Source organism: Scyliorhinus torazame, chromosome 3 (assembly GCF_047496885.1).
Source record: "Scyliorhinus torazame isolate Kashiwa2021f chromosome 3, sScyTor2.1, whole genome shotgun sequence".
Lineage (NCBI taxonomy): Eukaryota > Metazoa > Chordata > Chondrichthyes > Carcharhiniformes > Scyliorhinidae > Scyliorhinus > Scyliorhinus torazame.
Window position 1 is genome coordinate 358,148,558 of NC_092709.1, and position 13,473 is coordinate 358,162,030.

Consider the following 13,473-nt stretch of genomic DNA (forward strand, 5'->3'; position numbering starts at 1 on the left):
GCATTGACAGAGTGGATAGTCAGAGGCTTTTCCCCAGGGTAGAGGGGTCAATTACTAGGGGGCATAGGTTTAAGGTGAGAGGGGCAAAGTTTAGAGTAGATGTACGAGGCAAGTTTTTTACGCAGAGGGTAGTGGGTGCCTGGAACTCACTACCGGAGGAGGTAGTGGAGGCAGGGACGATAGGGACATTTAAGGGGCATCTTGACAAATATATGAATAGGATGGGAATAGAAGGATACGGACCCAGGAAGTGTAGAAGATTGTAGTTTAGTCGGGCAGTATGGTCGGCACGGGCTTGGAGGGCCGAAGGGCCTGTTCCTGTGCTGTACATTTCTTTGTTCTTTGTTCTTTGTTCTCGTCCAGCTCAGAAACCCACAACAACTCAAGCGGTCCTAGATCTGGTCCTGTGTAATGAGACAGGATTGATTCAGGATCTCAGAGTTAGGGATCCTCTCGGAAGGAGCGATCACAATATGATGGAATTTAAAATACAGATGGAGGTTGAGAAGGTAAAATCAAGCACTAGTGTTTTGTGCTTAAACAACGGAGATTACAATGGGATGAGAGAAGAACTAGCTAAGGTAGACTGGGAGCAAAGACTTTATGGTGAAACAGTTGAGGACCAGTGGAGAACTTTCCAAGTGATTTTTCACAGTGCTCAGCAAAGGTTTATACCAACAAAAAGGAAGGACGGTAAAAAGAGGGAAAATCAACCGTGGATATCTAAGGAAATAAGGGAGAGTGTCAAATTGAAGGAAAACACATACAAAGTAGCAAAGATCAGTGGGAGACTAGAGGACTGGGAAATCTTTAGGGGGCAACAGAAAGCTATGAAAAAAGCTATAAAGAAGAGTAAGATAGATTATGAGAGTAAACTTGCTCAGAATATGAAAACAGATAGTAAAAGTTTCTACAAATATCATAGAATTTACAGTGCAGAAGGAGGCCATTCAGACCATCGAGTCTGCACCGGCTCTTGGAAAGAGCACCCTACCCAAGGTCAACACCTCCACCCTATCCCCATAAACCAGTAACCCCACCCAACACTAAGGGCAATTTATCAGGGCCAATCCACCTAACCTGCACATCTTTGGACTGTGGGAGGAAACCGGAGCACCCGGAGGAAACCCACGCACACACGGGAAGAACGTGCAGACTCCGCACAGACAGTGACCCAAGCCGGGAATCGAACCTGAGATCCTGGAGCTGTGAAGCAATTGTGCTAATCACCATGCTACCGTGCTGGTAGTTATAAAACAAAAAAGAGTGGCTAAGGTAAATATTGGTCCTTTAGAGGATGAGAAGGGAGATTTAATAATGGGAGATTAGGGAATGGCTGAGGAATTGAACAGGTTTTTTGGGTCGGTCTTCACAGTGGAAGACACAAATAACATGCCAGTGACTGATGGAAATGAGGCTATGACAGGTGAGGACCTTGAGAGGATTGTTATCACCAAGGAGGTAGTGATGGGCAAGCTAATGGGGCTAAAGGTAGACAAGTCTCCTGGCCCTGATGAAATGCATCCCAGAGTCCTAAAAGAGATGGCTGTGGGAAGGAAACCGGAGCACCCGGAGGAAACCCACGCAAACCCACGGGGAGGATTTTCAGATTCCGCACAGACAGTGACTGGGTCATTGTCTGTGCGGAGTCTGCACATCCTCCCCGTGGGTTTGCGTGGGTTTCCTCCGGGTGCTCCGGTTTCCTCCCACAGTCCAAAGATGTGCAGGTTAGGTGGATTGGCCATGATAAATTGCCCTTAGTGTCCAAAATTGCCCTTAGTGCTGGGCGGAGTTACTGGGTTATGGGGATAGGGTGGAGGTGTGGATGTGGGTAGGGTGCTCTTTCCAAGAGCCGGTGCAGACTTGATGGGCCGAACAGCCTCCTTCTGTACTGTAAATTCTATGTAAATTCTAAGTCACCTTTAACTATCAGTCCAGGTCTGGACACCACCCAGATGATTGGAGTTGAACACTGGGGAATAATCAGTGGACAGCCCCAACCTGATTCTTTTATTGGCAGAACGTCATTGTTAAAGTAACAGTGGATGTTCGGACCCAGGGTCCCTCCCAGCGCTGAGGTCCTGGCACTCTGCTGACTGCCCCCTGACCATCGTCGATAAAACTCCAGCTCCTGGACAATTCCTCTCTTGACTCCATTTCTGTGTCTCTCTAAACTTGTTAACTATGGGGGCTGCACTGTAGCATAGTGGTTAGCACAATTGCTTCACAGCTCCAGGGTCCCAGGCTCGATTCCCGGCTTGGGTCACTGTCTGTGCGGAGCCTGCACGTTCTCCCCGTGTGTGCGTGGGTTTCCTCCGGGTGCTCCGGTTTCCTCCCACAGTCCAAAGATGTGCAGGTTAGGTGGATTGGCAATGGTAAATTGCCCTTAGTGTCCAAAATTGCCCTTAGTGTTGGGTTGGGTTACTGGGTTATGGGGATAGGGTGGTGGTGTGGGCTTTGGTAGGGTGCTCTTTCAAAGAGCCGGTGCAGACACGATGGGCCAAATGGCCTCCTTCTGCACTGTAAATTCTATGATCTATGTCCCTTTCTGTAAATCTATCTCCTCCCAATTCAGCAACGTTAACCGCTGTGTATTTTGTTTCAGATTTGTAACAGCAATGACAACTGTCACTGTGACGAAGGCTGGGGTCCTCCATTTTGCAATACTCCTGGGGCAGGCGGCAGCGTTGACAGTGGGCCGATGAACGACACAGGCCCAGGTAATCAATCAGTTATTTACTGTGTTGTTGCTGTTGAGCAGCACGGTAGCACAAGTGGGTAGCACAAGTGGATAGCACTGTGGCTTCACAGCGCCAGGGTTCCAGGTTCGATTCCCCGCTGGGTCACTGTCTGTGCGGATTCTGCACGTTCTCTGCGTGGGTTTCCTCCGGTTTCCTCCAACAGTCCAAAGGTTAGGTGGATTGGCCATGATAAATTGTCTTCAGTGACCAAAAAGTTTACCAGGGCTTATTGGGTTACAGGGATAGGGTGAATAATTGGGTCGGTGCAGACTCGATGGGCCAAATGGCCTCCTTTTGCACTGAATGTTCTATGTTCCATGACGGTCATTGTTCAGTCTGCTCTGTCTTCCTACGTCTGGCTCATTGTGTGTTCTCCATCTGAGGTCACTGAACAATTCCACTCAATTTTCACATCACAGTTCAGGTACATGGGCTCTGATCCAATGACAACAAGCTTCATTTTTTTCAGCCTGTGCATGTTTGGCTGTATCATTATCAGGAGGCTGCATTGGGAGCAGTGAATACAGTCAGCCAAATTGGAGGAGGTGCAAGTGAAACACTGCTTCATCTGAGAGGAGCTGCTGCTGGATGTTGAAGGGGGTGGAGCGGTTGAATGTTTGTGGAAGGGGGAGCAATCAAGCGGGGCTGCTTTGTCCTGGATGGTGTTGAGCTTCTTGAGTGTTGTTGGAGCTTGATGCACTATCAATTACCACAATACCCCGCCTACTGGGCGGAGCCAGCAGGCAGGGATTTACCCATATACCTCTATTACATGAGCCTTACCGTAATACATATAATACTGCATGTGACTACCACATTCACCCCCTGTTAAAAAAAGAGTCCGGCGGGGGTGGTGGAAAACATTACAAGTTCAGTCTGTCAGTGGCCTTGACCCTCCTCTGCGATCGCCTCCGTCCAGGTGGTGATGTGGGCGCCGACTTGGTCACCTGTGACTCCGGGAGCGTGTTGTCCTCGTCTTCATCACCCCTGAGTGGATCCAGTGGGAGGACGGATCCTGCTGGGGCGGGGGCTGCGGTGAGGTGCGCTGGAGGGAGGGTGAGTGGTGCAGGAGTGAATGAGGCAGCCAGGGGGGGGGGGGGGCGATGTCAGGTCGGGGGCCGTGGGTGGGGATCAGGTGGGTGCCAGGTACCGGAGGGAGACTGTGTCCTGGCGCCCGTCGGTGTGTGCCACGTATGCGTACTGCGGGTTCGCGTGTAGGAGGTGGACTCTTTTGACCAAGGGGTCCGACTTATGGGTCCGCACATGCTTCCGGAGGAGGACAGGTCCAGGAGCTGCCAGCCATGTTGGGAGCGTGACCCCGGAGGTGGACCTCCTGGGGAAGGCAAACACACGTTCGTGAGGGGTCTCGTTGGTCGTGGTGCAGAGGAGCGATCGGATGGAGTGGAGGGCGTTGGGGAGGACCTCCTGCCAGCGGGAGACTGGGAGATTTTTAGCCCGCAGGGCCAGCAGGACGGCCTTCCAGACCGTCCCGTTCTCCCTCTCCACCTGCCCGTTTCCCCGGGGGTTGTAGCTGGTCGTCCTGCTCGAGGCGATCCCCTTGCTGAGCAGGAACTGACGCAGCTCATCGCTCATAAAAGAGGATCCCCGATCACTGTGGATGTAGGTGGGGAAACCGAACAGAGTGAAGATGTTGTGTAGGCCTTTGATTACTGTGGCAGAAGTCATATAGGGGCAGGGGATGGCAAAAAGGGTACCGGGAGTGTTCGTCAATCACGTTCAGAAAGTACATGTTGTGGTCGGTCGAGGGGAGGGGTCCTTTGAAGTCCACGCTGAGGCACACGAAAGGGCAGGAGGCCTTCACCAGGTGCGCTCAGACTGGCCGGTAGAAGTGCGGCTTGCACTCTGCGCAGACCTGGCAGCCTCTGGTGACAGTCCAGACCTCCTCAATGGAGTAGGGCAGGTTGCGGGCCTTGACGAAATGGAGTCAGTCCACTTGTGCGCTGGCACCAAAAGGCCTCCTCCTGCTCCTATCTTCTACGTATCTATAAACTGGGGCACCGAAGAAAACCCATGCAGACACGATGAGAACGCGCAGACTCTGCACAGACAGTGAGCCAAACCAGGAATCAAAACTGGGACCTTGGCGCTGTGAAGCAACAGTGATAACCACTGTGCTGCCGTGCCGCCCATATGGCGAAATTCAAACAGGTGTGCACCGAGCAGGATTCTCAGCTGCGCGATTAGGGATGCAAAAGCCAGGGCTCCGGCCTTTTTCCCCACATGTAGGTCTGTTTGTTCCGACACACCGAAGACTGCCACTCCCGGGAACGGCTCCACCCTCACCCTCACAACTTTGGACATCGCCTCGGAGAAGGCTGTCCAGAACCCGAGAAGTCTGGGGCAGGCCCAAAACATGTGGGTGTGGTTGGCCGGGCCACCCTGGCACTGTCCAACATTTATCCTCCACGTCCGAGAAGAACCTGCTCACACGGGGTCTCATTAGGTGCGCTCTGTGCACCACTTTGAGCTGCTGGAGGCTTAGCCTTGCCCAGGAGGAGGTGGAGTCGCTGTCTTTTACTGACTGACATAATATTTTCTGAACAATATTGGCTGGCACTGACTGATTTTTGCAGACACTGAGCGATAGAAATGGCTGAGGAACAAAAATCGTACCTTCGTATTAGCAGAGGAATGTTTTTTGGAAATTAATGGCATTGACGACAGATAAAGCTCCAAGGCCTGATAATCTTCATCGCAGAGTAGTTAAGGAAGTGGCTCTAGAAACAATAGATACATTGGTACTCATTTTTAAAAATTCTTTGGATTCTGGAATTGATCCTACAGATTGGAGGGTCGCTAATATAACCCCGCTATTCAAAAAGGGAGGGAGAGAGAAAACAGGGAACTATAGACCAGTGAGCCTAACATCGGTCGGAGGGAAGTTGTCGGAGTCCATTATCAAGGATTTCATAGCAGAGCATTTGGAAAGCAGTGGTGTAATCAGACAAAGTCAGCATGGATTTACGGAAGGAAAATTATGCTTGAGAAATCTATCAGAATTCTTTGAAGATGTAACTAGTAGAGTTGACCAGGGAGAACCGGTGGAGGTGGTTTATTTAGACATTATGAATGCTTTCAACAAGGTCTCACACAACAGATTAATATGTAAAGTTAAAGTACATGGGATTATGGGTCGTGTCTTGAGATGGATAGAAAGCTGGTGAGCAGACAGAAAGCAAAAAGTTGGATTAAATGGGTATTTTTCCGATTGTCAAGCAGTGACTAGTGGGGTACCGCAGGGATCTGTGCTTGGACCCCAACTGTTCACACTGCATATTAACAATTTGGACGAGGGAACTAAATGTATTTTCTTCAAATTTGCAGATGGTACAAAGTTGGGTGGGAGGGTGAGCTGTGAGGAGGATGCTGAGATATTTCAGCGGGATTTGGACAGGCTGAGTGAGTGGGTGCATACATGGCAGATGCAGTATAATGTGGAAAAATGTGAGGTTATCCGCTTCGGTAGCAAAAATAGGAAGGCAGATTATTATTTGAATGGGTGTAAATTGAGAAATGTGGATACTCAGCGAGACCTTGGTGTCCTCATGCACCAGTCACTGAAAGTGAGCACGCAGGTACAGCAGGCAGTAAAGAAGGCAAATGGTATGTTTGCCTTCATAGTGAGAGGATTGGAGTATAGGAATAGAGATGTTTTACCGCAATTGTATCGGGTATTGATGAGGCCGCACCTGGAGTATTGTGTTCAGTTTTGGTGTCCCTATCTGAGGAAGGATGTTCTTGCTATGGAGCGAGTGCAGCGAAGGTTTACCAGGATGATTCCTGGGATGGCAGGACTGTCATATGAAGAGATTAAATTGGTGAAGATTATGTCCATTGGAGTTTAGAACAGTGAGAGGAAATTTCAAAGAAAGTTATAAAATTTTAGCAGGATTACACAGGGTAGATTCAGAAAGAATGGTGGGGGAGTCCAGAACTAGGGGCCACAGTTTAAGGATAAGGGGCAAACCTTTTAGGACTGAGGTGAGGAGAAATTTCTTCTTCCAGAGAGTTGTAAATCTGTGGAATTCGCTACCACAGAAAGTAATTAAGACCCAAACGTAATTTGAAGAAGGAACTCGACATTTCTCTTGGGGCTAAAGGGATCGAGGGATATGGGGGAAGGAGGGATCAGGCTATTGAACTTGATGATCAGCCATTTTTTTTAAAGTTTAGAGTACCCAATTCAATTTTTCCAATTAAGGGGGAATTTAGCGTGGCCAATCCACCGAGCCTGCACATCTTTGGGTTGTGCGGGCGAGACCCACGCAAACACGGGGAGAATATGCAAACTCCACATGCAAGTGACCCAGAGTCGGGATCGAACCCGGGACCTCGGCTCCGTGAGGCAGCAGGGCTAACCCACTGCGCCACCGTGCTGCCCAACGTGATGATCAGCCATGACCATAATGAATGGCGGAGCAGGTTAGAAGGGCTGAATGGCCTCCTCCTGCTTCTATGTATGTTTCATTGGATGATACTGGCTCTCAAACAGTGATACTGACAGACAATTACCGATACTGAATCACGCTGAGAGACGCTATTCTCATGCGAATCTCAGCCTTATTTCTAAACCCGCATGTTCGCTTCTCCAAGAGCACAGAATCTCACTTCATTTTTCTCTTGTCATTCAACAGTTACAACTCAACAGACAACGCTGATCACAACTGTCCCAGGTACCACAATAGATCAAGGTCGGAAGTCCCGCTCACCAAGACGCGCACATTTAATGAGCATTTAATCAGTTATATCAAAATTAACAAAAGTAATTAAAAATTGTCAGTCGGGTTCGCAGTGTTGTGTTTATGTGGGGAGCAGCTTGGGAAAGGGTAAGTGATAGAAAAACGTACCCCCAGGTTCCAGCGGCCTTCATTCCCGGGAGCGGGACAGAGAGAGAGAGCCGGGGAGCAGCTTAGGAACAGGTAAGTGATGTAAAAACGTACCCCAGGGCAGCACGGTGGCGCAGTGGTTAGCACTGCAGTCTCATGGCGCCGAGGACCCAGGTTCGACCCCGGCTCTGGGTCACTGTCCGTGTGGAGTTTGCACATTCTTCCTGTGTTTGCGTGGGTTTTGCCCCCACAACCCAAAGATGTGCAGGCTAGGTGGATTGGCCACGCTAAATTGCCCCTTAATTGCTATTCTGCTATTCTGAGTGTTCCGCCTGGGTGGGACGGCGAATGAACAGTGACGTCACAGGAAAGCTGTGACCTGATTGGCTGGTAATCGGCACTAAATTCAAAAATTAAACAGTGTTAAACTAATTAAATATAATTAATTAATTACTTAATCATCATTTAGAGGGGTATCTAAGCCAGAGAGCGGAGAGTACTGTATTTAGCATTTACATTTATAGTAGAAATCTCGTGCTAGGAAACGTAGTTAACAGTAACTTTTTTAAAAATTCAATAACTTTTTATTTTTAATTTAATTAATTAATTAATTAACGCAATGTCAGTTAGAGGGGTGCAGTGCTCTGACTGTGAGATGTGGCAGGTCCGGGAGGCTTCCAGCGTCTCGGATGGCTTCATCTGCAGAAAATGCACCCAACTGGAGCTCCTCACGGACCGCATGGTTTGGTTGGAGCAGCAGTTGGATGCACTGAGGAGCATGCAGGTGGCGGAAAGCGTCATAGATCGCAGTTATATAAATGTGGTCACACCCAAGGTGCAGGCAGAGAAATGGGTGACCACCAGAAAGGGCAGGCAGTCAGTGCAGGAATCCCCTGTGGTTGTCCCCCTCTCTAACAGGTATAACCCTTTGGATACTGTCGCGGGGGGGGAGAGCCTATCAGGGGAAAACAGCAGCAGCCAGAGCAGTGGCACCACGGCTGGCTCTGATATTCAGCAGGGAGGGACAAAGCGCAGAAGAGCAATAGTCAGAGGGGACTCTATAGTCAGGGGCACAGATAGGCGCTTCTGTGGACGTGAAAGAGACTCCAGGATGGTATGTTGCCTGGTCTGGTACCAGGGCCCAGGCTGTCTCAGAACAGATAGCGGGCATCCTGAAGTGGGAGGGCAAACAGGCAGAGGTCGTTGTCCATATTGTTGCTAACGACATCGGCAGGAAGGGGATGAAGTCCTGCAGCAGGTGTTCAGGGAGCTAGGCAGAAAGCTAAAAGACAGGACCTCGAGGGTTGTAATCTCGGGATTACTCCCTGTGCCACGTGCCAGTGAGGCTAGAAATAGGAAGATAGAGCAGATAAACACGTGGCTAAACAGCTGGTGTAGGAGGGAGGGTTTCCATTATCTGGACCACTGGGAGCTCTTCCGGGGCAGGTGTGACCTATATAAGAAGGACGGGTTGCATCTAAACTGGAGAGGCATAAATATCCTGGCCGCAATGTTTGCTAGTGTCACACGGGAGGGTTTAAACTAGTATGGCAGGGGGGTGGGCACGGGAGCAATAGGTCAGAAGGTGAGATCATTGAGGGAGAACTAGGGAATAGGGACAGTGTGGCTCTGAGGCAGAGCAGACGGGGAGAAGTTGCTGAACACAGCGGGTCTGGTGGCCTGAAGTGCATATGTTTTAATGCAAGAAGTATTACGGGTAAGGCAGATGAACTTGGAGCTTAGTACTTGGAACTATGATGTTGTTGCCATTACAGAGACCTGGTTGAGGGAAGGGCAGGATTGGCAGCTAAACGTTCCAGGATTTAGATGTTTCAGGCGGGATAGAGGCGATGTAAAAGGGGTGGCTCGTTGCGCTACTTGTTCGGGAGAATATCACAGCTATACTGCGAGAGGACACCTCAGAGAGCAGCGAGGCTGTATGGGTAGAGATCAGGAATAAGAAGGGTGCAGTCACAATGTTGGGGGTTTACTACAGGCCTCCCAACAGCCAGCGGGAGATAGAGGAGCAGATAGGTAGACAGATTTTGGAAAGGTGTAAAAGCAATGGGGTTGTTGTAATGGGAGACTTTAACTTCCCCAATACTGACTGGGACTCACTTAGTGCTAGGGGCTTGGACGGGGCAGAGTTTGTAAGGAGCATCCAGGAGGGCTTCTTAAAACAATATGTAGATAGTCCAACTGGGGAAGGGGCTGTACTGGACCTGGTATTGGGGAATGAGCTCGGCCAGGTGGTAGAAGTTTCAGTAGGGGCGCATTTCGGGAACAGTGACCACAATTCAGGAAGTTTTAAAGTGCTGGTGGACAAGGATAAGAGTGGTCCTAGGGTGAATGTGCTAAATTGGGGGAAGGCTAATTATAACATTATTAGGCAGGAACTGAAGAACCTAGATTGGGGGCGGATGTTTGAGGGCAAATTAACATCTGACATGTGAGAGGTTTTCAAATGCCAGTTGAAAGGAATTCAGGACCGGCATGTTCCTGTGAGGAAGAAGGATAAATACGGCAAATTTCGGGAACCTTGGATAACGAGAGATATTGCAGGCCTCGTCAAAAAGAAAAAGGAGGCATTTGTCAGGGCTAGAAGGCTAGGAACAGACGAAGCCTGTGTGGAATATAAGGAAGGTAGGAAGGAACTTAAGCAAGGAGTCAGGAGGGCAAAAGGGGGTCACGAAAAATCATTGGCAAATAGGGTTTAGGGAAATCCCAAGGCTTTTTACATGTACATAAAAAGCAAGAGGGTAGCCTAGGAAAGGGTTGGCCCACTGAAGGATAGGCAAGGGAATCTATGTGTGGAGCCAGAGGAAATGGGCAAGGTACTAAATGAATACTTTGCATCAGTATTCACCAAAGAGAAGGAATTGGTAGATGTTGAGTCTGGAGAAGGGTGTGTAGATTGCCTGGGTCACATTGAGATCCAAAAAGACGAGGTGTTGGGCGTCTTGAAAAATATTAAGGTGGATAAATCCCCAGGGCCTGATGGGATCTACCCCAGAATACTGAAGGAGGCTAGAGAAGAAATTGCTGAGGCCTTGTCTTAAATCTTTGGATCCTCACTGTCTTCAGGTGATGTCCCGGAGGACTGGAGAATAACCAACATTGTTCCTTTGTTTAAGAAGGGTAGCAAGGATGATCCAGGGAACTACAGGCTGGTGAGCCTCACCTCAGTGGCAAAGAAATTACTGGAGAGAATTCTTCGAGACAGGATCTACTCCCATTTGGAAGCAAATGGACGTATTAGCGTGAGGCAGCACGGTTTTGTGAAGGGGAGGTCGTGTCTCACTAACTTGATAGAGTTTTTCGAGGAGGTCACAAAGATGATTATACAGACCCACACTGTATTATACTGACCCACACTGTCTTGTACAGACTCACACTGTTTTATACTGATAGACACTGTCTTATACTGACCCACACTGTCTTATACTGACAGACACTGTCTTATACTGACAGGCACTGTCTTGTACTGACAGACACTGTCTTGTACTGACAGACACTGTCTTATACTGACTGACACTGTCTTATACTGACACACACTGTCTTATACTGACACACACTGTCTTATACTGACACACACTGTCTTATACTGACAGAAACTGTCTCATGCTGACAGACACTGTCCTATACTGACACACACTGTCTTATACTGACAGACACTGTCTTATACTGACACACACTGCCTTATACTGACACACACTGTCTTATACTGACAGACACTGTCTTATACTGACAGACACTGTCTTACACTGACACACACTGTCTTATACTGACTGATACTGTCTTATACTGACACGCACTGTCTTATACTGACAGACACTGTCTTATACTGACACACACTGTCTTATACTGACTGATACTGTCTTATACTGACACACACTGGCTTATACTGACACACACTGGCTTATACTGACACACACTGTCTTATACTGACCCACACTGTCTTATACTGACCCACAGTGTCTTATACTGACCCACACTGTCTTATACTGACCCACACTGTCTTATACTGACACACACTGTCTTATACTGACACACACTGTCTTATACTGACACACACTGTCTTATACTGACACACACTGTCTTATACTGACAGACACTGTCTTATACTGACACGCACTGTCTTATACTGACAGACACTGTCTCATGCTGACAGACACTGTCTTATACTGACAGACACTGTCTTATACTGACAGACACTGTCTTACACTGACAGACACTGTCTTATACTGACTGATACTGTCTTATACTGACACACACTGTCTTATAGTGACCCACACTGTCTTATAGTGACCCACACTGTCTTATACTGACACACACTGTCTTATACTGACTGATACTGTCTTATACTGACACACACCCACTGTCTTATCCTGACACACACTGTCTTATACTGACTGATACTGTCTTATACTGACACACACACACTGTCTTATACTGACGCACACTGTCTGATACTGACAGACACTGTCTTATACCGACAGACACTGTCTTATACTGACACACACTGTTTTATTCTGACAGACACTGTGTTATACTGCCCCACACTGTCTTATACTGACAGGCACTGTCTTATACTGACTGACACTGTCTTATACTGACACACACTGTCTTATACTGACAGACACTGTCTTATACTGACTGACACTGTCTTATACTGACACACCCTGTCTTATCCTGACACTCACTGTCTTATGCTGACACACACTGTCTTATACTGACACACACTGTCTTCTACTGACAGACACTGTCTTATACTGACACACCCTGTCTTATACTGACAGACACTGTCTTATACTGACACACCCTGTCTTATACTGACACACCCTGTCTTCTACTGACCCACACTGTCTTCTACTGACACACACTGTCTTATACTGACAGACACTGTCTTATACTGACACACACTGTCTTATACTGACCCACACTGTCTTATACTGACCCACACTGTCTTATACTGACACACACTGTCTTATACTGACTGACACTGTCTTATACTGACCCATACTGTCTTATACTGACACACACTGTCTTACACTGACCCACACTGTCTTATACTGACACACACTGTCTTCTACTGACAGACACTGTCTTATACTGACACACACTGTCTTATACTGACCTACACTGTCTTATACTGACACACACTGTCTTCTACTGACCCATACTGTCTTATACTGACACACACTGTCTTACACTGACCCACACTGTCTTATACTGACACACACTGTCTTCTACTGACAGACACTGTCTTATACTGACACACACTGTCTTATACTGACCTACACTGTCTTATACTGACACACACTGTCTTATACTGACTGACACTGTCTTTTACTGACCCATACTGTCTTATACTGACACACACTGTCTTACACTGACCCACACTGTCTTATACTGACACACACTGTCTTATACTGACCCATACCGTCTTATACTGACACACACTGTCTTATACTGACCCATACTGTCTTATACTGACACACACTGTCTTATACTGACACACACTGTCTTCTACTGACACACACTGTCTTACACTGACCCACACTGTCTTATACTGACACACACTGTCTTATACTGACAGACACTGTCTTATAATGACAGACACTGTCTTATACTGACCCATACTGTCTTATACTGACACACACTGTCTTATACTGACACACACTGTCTTATACTGACCCACACTGTCTTATACTGACCACATTGTCTGATACTGACCCATACTGTCTTATACTGACTCACACTGTCTTATACTGACACACACTGTCTTACACTGACCCACACTGTCTTATACTGACCCATACTGTCTTATACTGACCCATACTGTCTTATACTGACTCACACTGTCTTCTACTGACACACACTGT

The 13,473-nt window shown here is 48.0% G+C and overlaps 1 protein-coding gene across 1 annotated transcript in view; it reads left to right on the plus strand.

The window, feature by feature from the left end:
- LOC140409438 (disintegrin and metalloproteinase domain-containing protein 9-like) overlaps positions 1 to 13,473 on the plus strand; it is a 956,416-nt gene that overhangs the window by 472,752 nt on the left and 470,191 nt on the right. The window contains exons 17-18 of the mRNA XM_072497871.1: positions 2,606 to 2,720; positions 7,397 to 7,435. Of these exons, the coding sequence (XP_072353972.1) occupies positions 2,606 to 2,720; positions 7,397 to 7,435 (154 nt within the window). The remainder of the gene's footprint in view (positions 1 to 2,605; positions 2,721 to 7,396; positions 7,436 to 13,473) is intronic.